General features: G+C 40.1%; 1 protein-coding gene across 1 annotated transcript; it reads right to left on the reverse strand.

Moving 5' to 3' along the window:
* Window positions 1-5,622: 5,622 nt before the first annotated feature.
* LOC147616883 (rac-like GTP-binding protein 5) lies at window positions 5,623-8,370 on the reverse strand. Its single transcript, XM_086776527.1, has 7 exons — window positions 7,882-8,370; window positions 7,420-7,507; window positions 6,934-7,043; window positions 6,772-6,835; window positions 6,554-6,618; window positions 6,297-6,362; window positions 5,623-6,135 (listed from the first exon to the last, which is right to left on the reverse strand). Exons 1-7 carry the CDS (start codon window positions 7,978-7,980, stop codon window positions 6,034-6,036), a joined length of 594 nt encoding a protein of 197 aa, XP_086632653.1. The 5' UTR covers window positions 7,981-8,370; the 3' UTR covers window positions 5,623-6,033.
* Window positions 8,371-17,207: the final 8,837 nt, after the last annotated feature.

The following is a 17,207-nucleotide window of genomic DNA, read 5'->3' on the forward strand; positions in this document are numbered from 1 at the left end:
AATTATTCATTTTCCTCTTTAAATTGCTTGGAAGTAATGTTGGAAAGCTTGGAAAATCCAATGCCATTGAGGGTTACAAGCTATCCATCATGCTTGAAGCTCATATATTTGTGATCATCCTTCGTCACGATGATCTACTGACAACACCTGCCACTTTTCAAGCACTCATCAACAAGGTGCTTCATCCCTTCCTTTACAAATGGGTATTGGTGTTTTTTGATGATATCCTCATCTATAGTAGCAAGAAAAAAGGGGATCATTTGCTACATGTGAGGCAAGTCTTGATGCCTTGAGGAAGTACAAATTGTATGCCAAGGAGCGAAAGTGTTCTTTTATGAAACATGAAGTAGAGCATTTGGGGCACATTGTGAGTTAAGGTGGCATTAAAGTGGACTCAAAGAAGATGCAATGTGTCAAAGAGTGCCCTACTCCAACCAACACCACTCAATTGAGGGGATTCTTGGGGCTCTCTTCCTTTTATAGAAGGTTCTCTTCCTTTTATAGAAGGTTCATTGAGAATTATGCATCCCTTTTGTTGCTCCTCCCACCAATAGGCTCAAGAAAGAGGGAGGCCTTCTTAAGGAAATACTTAGTTCAGCCCTTATCTTAGTGTTTCTCCTTATTTTTCCCTCCCTTTTACCATAAGAGCGCATGTATGTGGGAGTGGAATTAGGGTTGTTTTGTACCAAGAGCATGCACGACGGGAGCGGCACCGGGGCTGTTTTGTACCAAGAGCATGGTGTGGTTGCATATGAGAGTAGGAAGCTCACCGAGACAAGGAAAGGGATTTGCACGTCTATGAGCAAGAGATGCTAGCCATCATATATGCAATTAAGAAGTGGCATCACTACATCTATGGGAGTCATTTCAAGGTGAGAAGTGATCATAGGTTTCTCAAGTATTTTTTGTCTCAACCCAATCTTTCTCCAAAGCAAAGAAGTTATGACTTCAAGATATCTTATACAATGGGCAAAGACAATGTGGGCTGATGCTTTCTCTCGTATGTGGGCATGCATTCTTTCATCCATCTCGGAGATGTACAAGGATTGGATCGTCAATATACAAGAGGAATACTTGCTTGATCATGTGGCTGCCCCACTTTTTCAGAAATTATAGCAAGGTAACAATGAAGATTTTGCTCAATATAAGGTGCACAATGGGCTCCTATGTTATCGTTGGCAAGGTGTATTTGGGACTCATCATACAAGGTGAAAGTGTTGTAAGTGATGCATTCTTCTCCACTTTTGGGACATTTGGGACTTTACAAAACCTATAACAAAGTGATGTAACGCTTTTGGAAGGGTTTATGGAGGGATGTATATGAGTATGTTTCTCAATGCCTACCTTGTCAACAAAACAAGGACTCTACTCTAAGCCAAGTGGATTGCTTCAACCATTGTCTATTTCATAAGATAAATGGACTCACATAACCATGCACTACCAACTTGCTTGTTACAAGGCATGGATGGAATTCCATTTATGTGGTGGTGGATAGACTCAGTAAACCCTATCATTTTATTCCAACAAAGACCCAATTTCCAGCATCTCAAGTGGCCACTCAATTTAGGGAACATGTGTTCAAGCTACATGGGATGCCTCTACAAATTTTGAGTGATATAGATCCAAAGTATATGGGTTCTTTTTTGAAGATTTTGTTTGGGTATGGCACCAAGCTTACTACAAGCACCGCCTAGTATCACCCTCAAACTGATGGCAAATTGGAGAGAGTCAATAAGTGGTTGGAGCCTACTTGAGGCATTATTGACATGACACCCAAACCACTTGGGATAGATGGCTCTACTTGGCTGAATTTTTCTACAATAATGTCACTCATTCAAGCATTGGCATGTCACTCTTTGAAGCTCTTTATGGTTATAAGGTGCATGTGCCTTCAATGGTCTTCCAAGAAGATGATGTCAATCCTCATGCAAAAGAAGAGATTGAGAGAATGCAAGGGTTGATCCCAAAATCCAAGAATAACATGAAGAAAAAGGCACAAGATAGGATGAATTCTTATGCCGATGTACATAGGAGGCATGAGGAGTTCAATGAGGGAGGAATACGTCTTCTTGAAGTTACTCGAATCAAGACCTGCATCTCTCAAGGGTGGACTTAGCAACAAGTTGGCACATAGATACTATGGGCTTTTTATGATCATCATCAAGAGAGTGGGAGAGGTAGCCTACCAACTTCAATTACCCAACACTACAAGAATGCATGATGTGTTTCATGTATCCAACCTCAAGAGGTATGTGTGATAAGATATTCAAGTGGTGGAAGGTTTGCCTCCTTTGGATGAAGAGGGGGAGATATAATACATTCCCAAAAAAGTGTTGGGGGAGAAGGCATAAAATTTTAAGAAATCAAACCATGAAAAATTACTTATTAAGTGAAAAGGGATGCCCGAAGATGAGTCTACATGGAAGCCCTTAGCTTTTATGCATGAGCATGGGCTTATTATTGATGATATTGAGTAACTCGTGGGCATTTTGAGAAATTTGCAACTTGCTGGAATTTTTGATAGCATCACTTTTGGTGGCCTTCACATCTTCATTTGAATCTTCAACTATTGAATGGTTTGGCATGATGCCCAGTTGGTTCACATGTAGTTTTCAGCCTATGACATGCTCATACGGCTCAATTTTATAATGATGTATGTGGATTAGTACATGTTGAGGACATGAGTATATCTATGACTGCTACTTGGAGGTTATCTTGGAGTATCTGCAAGAAATTGCAACCAAGGAAGAGGCCAAAGGTGATAGTATAGGAAGCTTTGAAGACCTACTCATGGAGATTGAAGCTAAGAAGGTGGACTACTCCATTTTTGCGAGATTAGTGATTTTGGGGGGAAAATCTTATAGGACAAGCTAGATTGTAATTGTTTAAGTGACTAGGTCTCGAGTTCAAAACTCGCCCGCACTGCATTTCCCTCCACACACACACTTTTATGTATATGAGCTCCTTTACGTACATTTTCTAGCCCTTCTATTTTGAAAAACACCTAATTGCAAGAGCCTAAGTTATGTGTAAGATGTAAAACTATGTATCGAGATGACAATCCCACTAAGTCTCCATTTAAGCGTGGGCCCCACCATGTGTCACTAAAGAAAATGATAGGGGCTTGGAGATGGCACCCTAACGGACACACCTTATTACCCAAAAAAGTGGAAAGAAGACAAAGACATGCGATTTTTTATTTACATCTAGTCAGATGTGTCCATGTGGATAATTTTGTAGTCCATATAGTAGGGTTGTTTATGGATGAGTAGGGCTTTGGATAGATGGCAAGCCCTCTACTCGTCTTTAATGGGGGGTTTGTACTTTAGTGCACTTTTTAGGCACACTTTTTAACGTTTCCAAGAATCGAAAACAAATGAAATTATGTGTAACCCAAATTTTCCTCTCTCCACCACATAGGGTCATGTTAAATTCAATGGCATAATATTCCTCTCTCGCTTAATATTCTTGGGTGTGTGAGAATGTGGGGAAAGCCATGCAAGATATAACCCTTTGACATCTCTACCTGGCCCAAGGAAATTCGATGATATCTCTAGAACTTCCCTTAATTCTTTGCATCCCCCCTACTAACATCTTGATGAATAGGTTGTCATGGTAGTTTTGCTAGCGAAACTACCCAAGAAGCAACCTGACTTATCCTCTCATGTTAAAGTCGATGGCATGCTTCAAATCATGACTGTGCGAATGCTATGGACCTTGACTAATGACCATTTTCTTCACCATGTTTAATAGGACATAATGTGGCTAGTATTAGAGGCTGGTCGAACATAGTTTATATTGCAGTGTGAATTAGTCATTGGGCTATATAGTTGGGTTTGTGGTTCATTTGTGAGAGAGTTCATATGTGGAACACTTGGGAGAGGGGCACGTTATAAAGTTTCATCTGAGAACATGTCATCACATTAGGACTTTTGTTTCTTTTCGTTTAGAAGGGGAAGAATGTTATGTCTTGTGATAGGACATAATGTGGCTAGTTTTAGAGGCTAGCCAAACATAGTTCATATCACAATTTGAACTAGTAAAGTTAGGTTTGTGGCTCATTTGTGAGAGAGTTCATATGTGAAACTCTCCCTTGTAAGAGGGACCTCCCAAGGAACCCAGCTTGTGGCTCATTTGTGACAAAGTTCATATGTGAAACTCTACCTTGGGAAAGGGGTCTCCTTCCAAGAAATCCAACTTGTGTTAGCCCATTGGTTAGCTGTACCAATGGCAACCATGACAACTAGGGGTGCGTGATATGGGACATGTAACCCTTGTGGATGCAGACTTTCCAAGGTTGCTTTGACCTCTAGCTCGTGATGGCTTACCATAATGTATATATGGTTTGGAGCCTATGGTTATGTGGGGAGTGCTAGTCAAACTAGTTAACTATGCTAGTGATAATGACGATCGTGGTGTGTGGTATGGGACACTGAAGCTTTGTGACTACAAGCTTGTCAAGGTTGCTTTGACCTCCTCTAGCTCAAGTGGCGTACCCTATGGTTGGTTGTTACCCCTTTTACTTTCCTTTGTTTGCATGTTTGTGTTATGCCTACTAACATTGGCTTGGACATGCTTTGCATGCATATATTTGTGAGTATCGATCTTGGGTGGACACACACACAAGACTCATACAAGGCCCAACGTTAAAAAGACCCAAAGATGCATTATTTTGCAGACCATGGCCATGAAGATGCTATGGACCATGACAATGACCATTGTATAGGTTATGTTAAAGACCCAAGGCCATCTCGTGTACATGACACATTGTCTTTGAACATGGGCTCTCAATTTTCATTTCATTAAGAGGCTGCCAACAAAACTACTCAGGGTTAGGCATAACTTTCAGGCTTAGGGTTATGCATAGATGAAATGGAAACTTTAGGCTTTTGAATGGCTGAACAGTATTTTTGGTGGCTATCACCATGTCATCAGTGTTACTTATGTGCATTCTTAATTAGCTTGTGTGATTATGTACTTCCCATTGTTATGTGTAGGTTGAATGTCATATTTAAAGGGCTACCCAAGGGTAGTTTCTCTGGCGTAACTACCCGGGTAGCAACAAGATCAGAAAGTTGATTATGCAAATGAGAGTTGTGACATTTGTGTGAGTTTTACAAGTTGAGTATGTGAATTCTTGTTATTTAAAAGAGATTTGCACTTGAGAAAGACACTTCCCTTCAAGGTGAAGAGGCAGCCCAAGGTAGTTTACCCAAGCTGTTGCTCAAAGAGCACCAGAGCTGTATATACCATGTCAGAAAATGCAGTAATGAACCCTTTCAGACAACGTGGCAGAATGTCTACTCTGCATGTTGTCATCATTGGCCACCATTGAGCTCTGGACCTTTATGGCAGTGTCAAGTGAAGGTTTAATCAATGCATGTGTCATGTTAAAAGATCTTGTGCCATACATAGAGGCAATTAATCCACCACAACTGAGCCAGTAGCTTGGAGCCAAACTAGAATAGATGTGCATCATGCCAACATCCATCTTCATGCAATCTAGGACCTAAGCTAAAAACAGCATCTACATTCGAATATCTAAGTTGGATGAAAAAGTTAAGTGCAAGTGAATGAACCAGCACAAAGCAATGCCAGAAAGCAGGACCAACACAAACCCAATTGCACTCCAAAAATTCACATTACTATATGTTGGGCTTCTCAGCTGCCACACCACCAAAAAATATTCATATGACTATTCTCAGCTGCCGAACCACCAAAAAATATTCATATGACTATACATCCTTCCTAAAAGAGTCCTGCTTATGAGCACTTCGCCTTCATAAGAATCTCTAAAGATCCCCTGAAAAAGGCTATCATTACTAGTAGAAATGAGCTCATCCCTTGAAAGAAGTCTCCTGTTTAGGAGACTCAAAATGCTTATACCTAAGTTACAAACTGCGTTCTCATCTTTACATGCCCCTTGTGAGGTGAACATAAGCCATCGCCCTTTTCGACCAAAGTAGCATCACTAACTTCTTAAATTCTGAATCATGTCTCTTGAACATGAGTGCAGATCCTGTATGGTTCCAATCACATCACGATACAGTTCTTTTGATGTGACTTCTTTTTCCTCCCTTGCCTTGGGGGTTGTAGCACAACCTTGATGGCAGCATCAAAAACAGCCTTCACATTCTGCAAGAGCACTCCATCAAAATTTAACACCACAAACACACCGCACGGTTGTGGCACAATTCCAACCACTCACATAAACTTCCTCTAATAAAAAAAGTCTAATATCTCTAAATCTAAAAGCATATGGCACTGAAAAACTGATTTTAAATGTCAAGAAGTACCTGCTGTGTCTTCGCGCTGCATTCAATGTAGGCCGCGGCTCCTATCTGCCTCTGTAGTTCCTCTCCCTGCAAACGTTTTTATTCATATTTCCAGCTCTAAAAACAAATATTGCACTGATTGACAATATAGATACTACAATGATTTTGTTTGTGGCAATACAGTGGAAGCTCCCACGGGACATTTAAATCAAAGCACAGTCCAAAGTGGAACTCCTGCAAGATTTCAAATCATATAAGGAGATCGGAGGAGCTCTTACAAAGGCACTTGTGATTGGCACTGCACCTGGATGATCCATAAAAAACTGTTTGTTGTCCCGCAGATCTGCATGCATACAGAAAATTGACAAATAAGATCAATACTCCAAGAGACCAAACCCATAATGCACTAAGCCATTGACACACATGGGGACAAGAGGACACCCATGGTGTGAGAAAAAGCATTTCATTGGCTGAACATGTGCAAACTGACAATCACCTAGTTTAGTTCCAACAAGAATGACCGGAACTCCCGGAGCGTAGTGCCTCAACTCAGGAATCCACTGTAAAACACATCCGTGTCATACATCAAAGGGTAGACACCCTTCAGTTTAGTAAATGTGTAGAACCAAAGACAAGTACACATTATAGAGCAGTTCACCTTCTTGACGACATTCTCATAGCTGGGCTTACTGATAAGAGAAAAAGCCAGAAGAAAGACATCTGCAGCTCTGTAGCTAAGTGGACGTAGTCTATTGTAATCTTCTTGACCTACACATGGTAGAAACACACAGAACTCCAGTCAACTGATAGCCAAGATAAATGCCACAAAGCTTAGTCCTCATGTGGCATGTCTATTGTACTAGACACCAACAAAAAGCATTCATGAGGCATTTGGCACTCTACTCCATATCCCGCATTATGGAGTAAGAACTTGCAGTCAAATGACACAGCTGAAACTAAATACTGTACTACCACCGACAACAGGCATTGAAGAGGCCTTTTGCACTCCCACTCCATATCCCACACTATGGAGTAAGAACTTATGACACGGCTGAAAACATGTGAAGCGAGACCTGACCCAACGTCCGACCTCTATCCAGATGAGACTTGGAAGCTTAGCTGTGTTGAAGCTGAGAGCTCAAACCTGCAGTGTCCCAAAGCCCGAGGTTGACGGTGTTTCCATCCACGGATACATTCACGTTGAAATTATCAAAAACAGTGGGGACATATTCCTGCAATCCAATTTAAATCAAGATAAGCCAGGCAAACCAATCCAGATGCACATACTAGTCCATGAAACACATGCAAAAACCCGTGTGGAGATTGCACGACCATGGCGATTGCATGTCCATGCAAATGCCAAATATGTATTGGGCATGGCATCATCCAAGATGAAGGGAAACATTGCATTTAAAACACTGCAGAATCAATAATGGCTTTCCAAAAAAAATCTATAAAACATCAATCAGCCATGTAAGGCATGCATTGGGACAAAGAACAACCTGCGAAATTAAACCCTAGTCAGACTGCAAAAAGTACACTTAAATTAATTAACGCTGCTTAGCAATGAAGGGATAAACACTTGCAAAGCAGGTAGTGGGCTTACCGTTGGGAAGGTATTGCTGGTGTAAGATATGAGCATGCAGGTCTTGCCCACAGCCCCATCTCCAACTGTCACACATTTGATAAATCTGGAGGTGCTCATGGCGAAACAAACACTGCTAGCAAGATGGGTTTGAGCTCAAATGCATGTTGTACCCCTTCTGAGTGTGCAAAACAAGGTGAAACCCTCATTAGGGTTTCATCTCCCCCAACTGTCTAGATGCCATGTACGCCTCCAAATGTACACTACAAGAGGCATGCCTTATACTGCTAGCTTGCTTGCTGCTACATTTCTATGGTGAAGCGATTGCGCTTCGTACACAGAGGGGTAATGTGCATGTTGGTACCTCCCTAGCCTAAGAGATGGGGCCACAAGCAGGGCCAACAGAAGAGTGGCTTCAACCTCTGCACACCCACCCTGCTACCGCCAATGTGTGTGTGTGTGTGTGTGTGTGTGTGTGACAGCAGAGCAAGTGTCACGTCCTTTGATTGCCACTTGCACCCATAAAGCACATTAACAATTACCCTCACCAATCAAGCTCATCTCTCCAAATTTAATGGAATACATGATCCCCTAAGGGTGCGGTTTCACATTTGGACCCTAGTGGGACCATGTAGGTCTCTCACAACAATCAATCTGTCACATCCTAGTTCGTCGGTTTCACATGCACATGCTTCCGAATATGATCACTTAAGGAAGGCTTCACATCCAGGCGGCGTCAAACGAGATGGGACTAATTCTATGGTTTCTCATGCAAGGTAGTCTCAAACGAGGCGGGACTAGTTCTATGGTTTCTCATGCAAATGCTCTAAACATGACAACTCAGGGAGATTTCACATCTAGGAGTGTCAGATTAGTCAAGACAATTACTCTAATTTGGTGGTTTCCACATGGGGATGATTGTTGTGCCCAAAAAGTTTGCAAGAAATTTGATTAGCGCAACGGTTTCCATCTACATTTGCGACTTGCAACACACCAATCCATCACACTCTTTGGCGAGAGCCATAGGACTTGTTCATACAATCCCTAAAAAACAACCACCACATTGCTAGACAAATGCTTTTCCTAGCCCAAGAGCCACCATGATGGCCAACCACGCATAGCAACCTTGAAATCCTACAAAAGTGACTAGATTATTGAAAGAAGTGATTGCATCAACAAGCAATTGGTAATAACTACTTTAAAGCGTCCTTAGACTAGCATTGTGTATTACTTGGCATGTAGTTGGTAATAATTACTTTAAAGAGTCCTTACACTAGCGTTGTGTATTACTTGGCAAGTAGTTGGTAATAACTACTTTAAAGAGTCCTTACACTAGTGTTGTGCATTACTTGGCTCGTGTTAACCCATTCTTAGATTAACATATGCTGCCACCAATATTCTACATCAAAGAGCAAAGATGGACACATTAACAGGATGTACGAACAAGTTATGAAGTAACGGTGTCCAAATCTATAACTTGGACGGTACCTATAATGGGTTTCCGGCAAAATACTTATGGCAATTCCTGCTCCAATAGTGTGTTGTAGCAAGCTAGGACAAATGTACTTCACCTATGTATCATGAGATTAAGCATTGTATAAGCAATAGGCCCCACTTATAAGCCTTGGGCACCCGGTTGGTCATAGTTTCAATGTGTGTGAACACTTATAGCCTCGTATATCAATCAGTTTCTCTCATAATGCAACACACTCTCCCATTATTGTGCAATTGATCCTGGCTCTTGCTTGGCTACTCTATCCTTATGCTTGTGTAGCTACTATAGGTGCGAGAGAGAGGAGTGTGCAACTACCCAGTGGACAATAACCGAGATCAAGAGGAGTACAACAACAAAGAGCTCTCTGGTAAGTTCCCCACGACATGTAACTTCTTGTTTGGGTTTTCTCTGTGAATGAGAAAGAGTTATGGAGAGAGGCAGAGCGGGCCATAACTTTTTTGGTGATGCTACCGAGCGCCATTGTGCTTCTATTGTCTTACTTCTTGATTTGTTCTCTAGAAAAAGAGCATTCCATAGCCCAGTGTGGTGAGTGAGGTTCCTGCATATGGTTGGAAAGGTGAGTGAGAAAGGAGAAGAGAAAAATAAAGAAATCTATATTTTCATTTTTCTATTATTTCACCTTAGATTTGTTATGATGTTGCTAAACGTGCCATTATGCTTCTATTGTCTTACTTCTTGATTTGTTCTCTGGCGAATTCCATAGCCCGTTGTGGTGAGTGAGGTTCCCGCATATGGTTAGAAAGGTGAGTAAAGAAGGACAAGAGAAAAAGAAAAGAAATCTGTGTTTTATCTTTTCTACTATTTTCCCTTAGATTTGTTATGAATCTGTTTATTCAGTTATTCTCAAAGTATGCTAAGAACTAGCTATGTACATTTAGATTGCATTGTTGCATATAATAACTTCAAATCTCGGAGTATTTTGCAATTTTGGTATTCTAGGATAAGCCTAGAGCTTAGATTTAACCTTCTGTTTGATTTTTATTGTTTTTCTTGCAATATAGTAGATAGGTAGGTTAGTAAGTGATTTTTATTTAAATCTAAGTCCAGAGCTTAGATATAACTTTTTGTTTAATTTTTATTATTTTTCTTGCAATATATTAGATAGGTAGGTTAGCAAGTGATTAGGACACACTAACAAAGCAAAAAATCACTCTTGCTAATTAGTTTAGTAGAGTAATGAAACATCAAAAAAGTTGCTACATATTGTGCTCATTGGGTCTCATTGAGTTTAAGATCACAATTCCAATGTTTTGGAGACCCAATTTGGATGCATAAGGCATGGAAAATCATCAAATGATGTTGGGTAACATTATCCAAAAAACATAGTCATTCATGCCATGTCAAATCGTGAAGAAGAGCTTTCAAGCCATGAAAAATAGATCTTCATGCCAAAGACCAACATGAAAATAGATTTTCACATTGGAGTTTTTCCCAATTCACGTTGTACGAGTTTTTCATGCTGACTTACTATACATAATAACATGGACATATGCATACCATCATGGACATACATATCATCATGGGCATATACATCATGTAACTTAATTGGCATACATGTCGACATCCTTGTTATTGTTCCTCGTCCTCATCCTAGTCATGCTCCTCCTCCTCCTCCTATTTCTTCTGCTTCTCCCCCTTCTTGTTGTTGCCATTTATATGGTAGTGATGCATGGACGCATGCTAATAATGGGCTGGGGCACTTTTTCCCTTTTTAGGATGTTTTTTCCTTTGAGTGTATGTACGCACTCTTATGAGTGTGTGTAAGGGACCATATCATGTCACTTCACTTGTACTTCTCTCATTCTCATCAATCTACTTTGAGTGTTATGCTTCCATCTATCTCTTCTTACTTGTTGCATCTATATGTGTGTGCCTACTTTGATATCTCCTTGATATTAGAGCAAGTTCTCTCGGCTCTCACCCCCTTGTCATCTTCTCCTTAAGCTGCTCTTTTGATTGTCTTAGATTGAGCTATCATCTTAGAAGGAGAAGGTATACCCTAGAGTGTGATGTTAACTACATTAATAAAAAAATTTCGTGTTTTGGGGCTCAGTCATACACTGTAAGGTTACTACAGGGATTTTCGAATTGTTTTTGTTTTATTTTAAGTTTTTTACACAATAAAACAACATTTGTCGTTGTGCAAATAGGGGCATCATCATCTTTGACATTGCATCTTTGAGCTCATCTGTCACTCTCAGAAGTGGATGATGCTGGGTCAGCTGCCGCACTCGTCTCAGCTGCTGCACTAGTACTAGCACTTCCTAATAATGCTACTGTAGATGCTTGTGTGCCATGAGCAGGTGCCATCAACTCCTCATACAAGTCGCGCTCCTCGTGAGGAATCTCTGTGTCAGAGATTAGTTATTTGTAGGCTGAATGGGGGCAATGATGTATTTGAGATACTTTCCTAAAGGATAAGCTTGATAGGACCAAGTGGTGGTCCTCCATGATGCGCCATGTATTGGTCTCACCAAAGGGCTTTGGAATGTTGTTTTTATTGGCATTGGGGCATCCTTCTCTTGCTAGCAAATAGTATAGCACATGTATTTTGGATGGTGATACGAGTTCTGATGTAACTTGATGTAACTATGACATTTGCCTCCACACCTTCCACAGTGAAACAAGTTAGGTGATACTTTGGATGGTGATATGAGTTCTCATGTAACCTATGGCATCCACCTCCACACCTCCCATAATGTAACCTATGAGTTCTCATGTAACCTAATGTAACTATGGCATCCACCTCCACACCTCCCATTACAGAACAAGCCAAGTGGGATGGCAAGGATGCAAACACATACATTGGTGGTACTTTTAGTGAAAAGGAGCATTACTTCTTATATTTGCTCATGTAAAATTGTGAAGCATGCTTGGGATGTGCTTGCTGTGCTTTACTAGACATGTATAGGCACATGCATTAGTGGAACTTTTAGTGAAAATGAGCATTACTCCTTATATCTGCTTATGTAAAACTGCAAAGCATGCTTGGGATGTGCTTGTTGTGCTTTACCAGGTGCATAACGAAGCACGAGTGGCCTACTTGTGTAAGCAGTTAGAGTCTAAGCATATGTAAGAGGGAGATTGAATGGATGAGTTCATCACAAGGATTAAAGATCTCAAGGAGTAACTAGCATGTGTTAACCCATTCCCACCGCCATTATCTTACATCAAGGAGTCAAGGTAAATACACCAAAGGGTCATACATTCAAGATATAAAGCAATGGTGTCCAAAGCTACAACTTGAATGGGCGCCTGTAATGGTGTGACAGAGTAATTATGGTGATTCCCACTTCAAGAGCGTGTGGTAGAAAAATAGGATGAAGTCCTAAGTGATTTACTTCATGGACATATTATGAGAGTAGTCATTGTAATAGCATTAGGCCTCTTATAAGCCTAAAGTGCCCGGTCGGCCACCACAGTTTAAGTGAGTGTGAACACTTATGGCCATGTATATAAGTGAATATCTCTCATAATATAACACACTCTCCTATTGTGCAATTTAGTCTTGCTCTTGCTATTCTCCTTCCTTAATGCATGCTAGTGAGTGTGTGTGTGAGTGAAGTGAGGTGAGAGGAGGGACAAGTACCCGTAGTGCAACGTGGCGGCGTGTGACAACGCTCCGCGCAGGAGGTACAGTGGAATTACTTCTCAAGGAGTTATAGAGCTTGGAGACCTTAAGGGTTACGAGCTCGGCCATTGGAAAGATCCTCACACGATAGTTGCGATTCACCAGGTAATCTCTTGTTGGATGTGTCTCAGGGGGCGTTAGGGTGAGCCATACCGTTTTTGGCGCCGTTGCCGGCGGGGAGCCATCTCGTGGTCCATCGTTTTTCCTCTAATCTATGCATTACCCCCACTGGTCATTGTCTTTATTAATGGTTTTCCATGAAAAAGATGTGGATTTGATGGTGATTTGTGTGTGATTTGGTGTAAAATAGCTCTCTTTTTTGTTTTTGTAAAGAATGCTTTTTGCTTATTTTTTAGCTTAATTTATTGTTGTTGTTGTTGTGGTTTTTCATGTTCTTAGGGCTTGCACATAGTTTGTACTAGACTTAGTTTGAATCCATTGCATCAAACAATGCAGTAGAATGCAAATTTTTAGTGAATGTTAGCTCTCTGTAGTATTAAACATAGAACTAAAATCATTAATTTTAGCTTAATTGTGTGTTTTTTGTTGAAATTGTTTGCATTAGAGTGTTAGCAAGCATAATCTTTCAAAAAATTTCTTAGAACCATCAAAAAATTCTTGAATTCGACTAATTTCTCTTAATGGACTGGTTTTTGTCATTAAGAGTGATTAATCTAGTTCAAGAGACAAAAAAATAGAAAATGTGTTAATTGGAGTCTAAATTGATCATGTGAGTAGTCAAAATTAGTGTTTTTGAGTGTTTTGAGAGCATCTAGATGCATCAAAACACGTAATTACATCAATTTCTTCATCAATTGGAGGAATTTGACTCTCTTTGCTTAATTTTGCCTTAAAAGAGGAGACCAAAATTAGAGTCTAATTAATCTCCTATTTTATATTAATTTACACATTTGTTGATGCACAGATTAGTATTCCCTTGCTCTATCCAATGATGTGCTCAATTGTGTGAATTAATCAAGGATTAGTGGTTAGTTAGAGTCCTTCATTAGTATAAAAGAGAGAAAGATTAGTGAAAGGATTAATCTTTGATTAATTCTTAATCACTTTTTTATAACTCATTAAGGATAATGAGTATTCAATGAGTAGATGCTTATGAGTTGTCAAATTGTCCATTTTGGGGGTCATTTATGAAGGGTGTAAGGGGTGTCATAAAAAGGTTGACTTTGTTGATTCCCACTTACCTTTTTGGGAAAATGCCCATATCTCCTTAATTTTAAATTTAAAAAATATCCCGTCCCAAACAAGGAAATTCATATTTCTCACTAGACTCAAAAAATAAAAAATAAAATAAATGGTTCACGCGTGAACCATTTTCTGTATTTTCACGCCTTAAGGTTTCATGGCGTGAAACAAGGTTTACGCCCAAATAAATAATCAAAAAAATGATTCAAGCATGAATCATTTTCTACACTTTCACGCCTTCAGGTTTCACGACGTGAAACAAGGTTCACGCCCCAAAAAAAAATAACATTTAATTTTTCCGTGAAGTCTGGTTCACGGCGTGAAACAAGGTTCACGAAAAAAAATCAAATTTAATTTTCTGTGAAGTCGAGTTCACGGCGTGAAACCCTAAGTATTTCACGGCATGAAATAAGGTTCACGCCCAAAAAAATATTCAAATTTAAATTTTTGTGAAGTCCGGTTCACGGTGTGAAATACTAAGTGTTTCACGACATGAAACACTAGCATTTCAAGACGTGAAAAAAAATGATAAAATTCGTGAAGTCCGCTTCATGCTGTGAACTGTACCTTGCTAGTTCATGACGTGAAAGGGGATCCGTCGGCCAAAAAAAAATCTGAAAAATGCCCTTGTTTGGAGGCTCATATCTCTTAAACCATAAATCCAATGAAGGCGCTCTAGGGCTCATCGAAAAGCTGACATCGAGCTCTTCAACTTTGTTCTTGGCCATTTGAAGTCAAAATCAATCGTTTTGGCCTCCGTCCAGTAGCCTCAAAATTCAACCTAGAAATCGAGGTAAAAAATAGCCTGAAAAGCACGAAAAATCACAAAAAAATAACACGAAAACGACTTCAAACCATATTCGGGCTACTTTTTGAGATTCTAAACGACAAAAGCACGAATGACTCAGGGAGACAAAGCTGTAGTACTCCAAAAATACCACAACTGTCTTATACAAAGTTTTTCAAAATTCCTTTTGGAACACCTAAAAAAACGTGCTGTGAAATAGGAAAAAAATTCTCAGAATTTTTTTTCGTCTTGAGACAGTGATGGAAAATAAATTTTAGGACCTCCTCTTTCATCTGGGAAGTTACTAGCATGCACTTTTTCTGGAAAATTAAAGGTTCACGTGCGTATAGCGCCTAAGCTAATTAGGGTGAACGGATACTCGTTTGACCCAACGAAGAGAACACTAGGCCTCTTGAGGCTGTAATAGGCTGTGAGAAACTATAGAAGGCAAAAAAAAAAAAAAACACGTGTACTTGCTCATTAAGGAGCAATCAGGCAATCAGACATGGCAACGATAGAGGGATTGTCAAGGATCACACAAGGATTGAACCCAATGGTGGCTGACATCTTGGAGCCATTGAGATCTATGTCGCAAATGCATCTCCCAATACCATTGGCCATGCCTATAACAAGAGTGTCATCGGGTTTTACACCCCCTGTCACTTTAATCCCACCGGGCACTGGTCCTTTACCTAACATCTCCACAAATCCTATAGGTACCAACCCTTTCTTGGATGCCCACACCTTGGACATAATGACTAGTCTAGGAAGGGATGTAGCCCAAGGACGTAGTGAGTCCCTCCCAACAAGAGCACTCACATATGACCTCAGTGACTCATATAAGAATACGGCTGTACAGATCTCCAAAATCATGGGCAAATACGATGGAACAACATATCATGTTCAATTTATACAAATGCTTGAACAGAGATGTGAAGCCTTTAGAAATCCCAGCTGCCCCACCAAAGGTACATGCGTTGAACCTATGTTTAGAGGGAAAGGCTAGTCGATGGTTCATCACATTGATGCCAGCAATTAAGCCCAACTTTAGAACCTTGAAAACAGCCTTTATCCACAGCTTTTCCAGACAAGGTGATCGGTGGAGTGCAGCGAAAGAACTCTATTCAATTGAGCATAAACCAAATGAAACTATTAGAGACTTTATCCTTCAGATAAAACTTTTGGACTCACGATGTGAGTCATGGTGGGAAAAATTAAACGATTTTCAATTAGAGATATGTTTCATGGATGGGCTTGAAAAAAATCAGCTTACACATCTTGATCATTGTATCCAACCCGGAAACATTCAATCAATGTTGTAAAGAAGCAGTACGTTTAGATGAAAACAGGTTGGAAGATGATCATTCTACGAGGTGTTCCTCATCTAAACCAAGTGAAGCAATGGCAAAAGAAAGATTGATCTTGGAATTGTCATCCCCCTAATTCTATGCAGCCTTGCTTAAAAGCTTTCAATCGACATCTTTAAGAGAAGATGAGCTTCTTCAAAACCAACCATCCTTAATGCCTCTACAAGTGAGAAGCGAAATACCTTGTGTTAAGTGCCATCACTACGACCATCCCAATCCCCATTGTGCATACAAGACACCTATTTTTCTGTACTGCATATATTGTAAATCCTTTGATCATGATACTACAAAGTGTCCCAATTCATCAACAATTGACTCAAAACCTCCATCTCTCATGCACCAAACAGAAACAGTCCAAGGGGTAGAAACTGCTCAGGAAGCAATTAATCGAACACTTCAGTGTTTCTATTGTCATGGACCTCACAAAGTGGCAGATTGCATAGTTTGGAATACTTCCATGCCCATAGTTACTAACACTTTTGCAGCCCATGTGTGAATGATGTGGCATTGATCACATGTTCCAAGATTGCCTAAGACGAGTTGCTTCAATGCAAATGGTCTCATAAAATACAACTCTTAACATCTTAAGTGTACAAAATGGGAAATTGTCCACGGTACCTTTAAATGTGCTTACATGCTTATAAGCCAAGGCACGAGAAACGGTACCTTTGAATGTGCTTACACACTTATAAGCCAAGGCACGAGAAATGGTAAAAAGGAACGTAAAAGCCAATACCTCAACATGGGTAGAAGAACATGCTTTAAAGCATAACCCAAATGAAAAAGAAAAACCTTCTAAACCTAAGAAAAACAAGGGACAACAAACTATTGAAACCAAGGTTG

Source organism: Cibotium barometz, chromosome 37, assembly GCF_041138505.1.
Source record: "Cibotium barometz isolate CiBa-2024 chromosome 37, ASM4113850v1, whole genome shotgun sequence".
Classification (NCBI taxonomy): domain Eukaryota; kingdom Viridiplantae; phylum Streptophyta; class Polypodiopsida; order Cyatheales; family Cibotiaceae; genus Cibotium; species Cibotium barometz.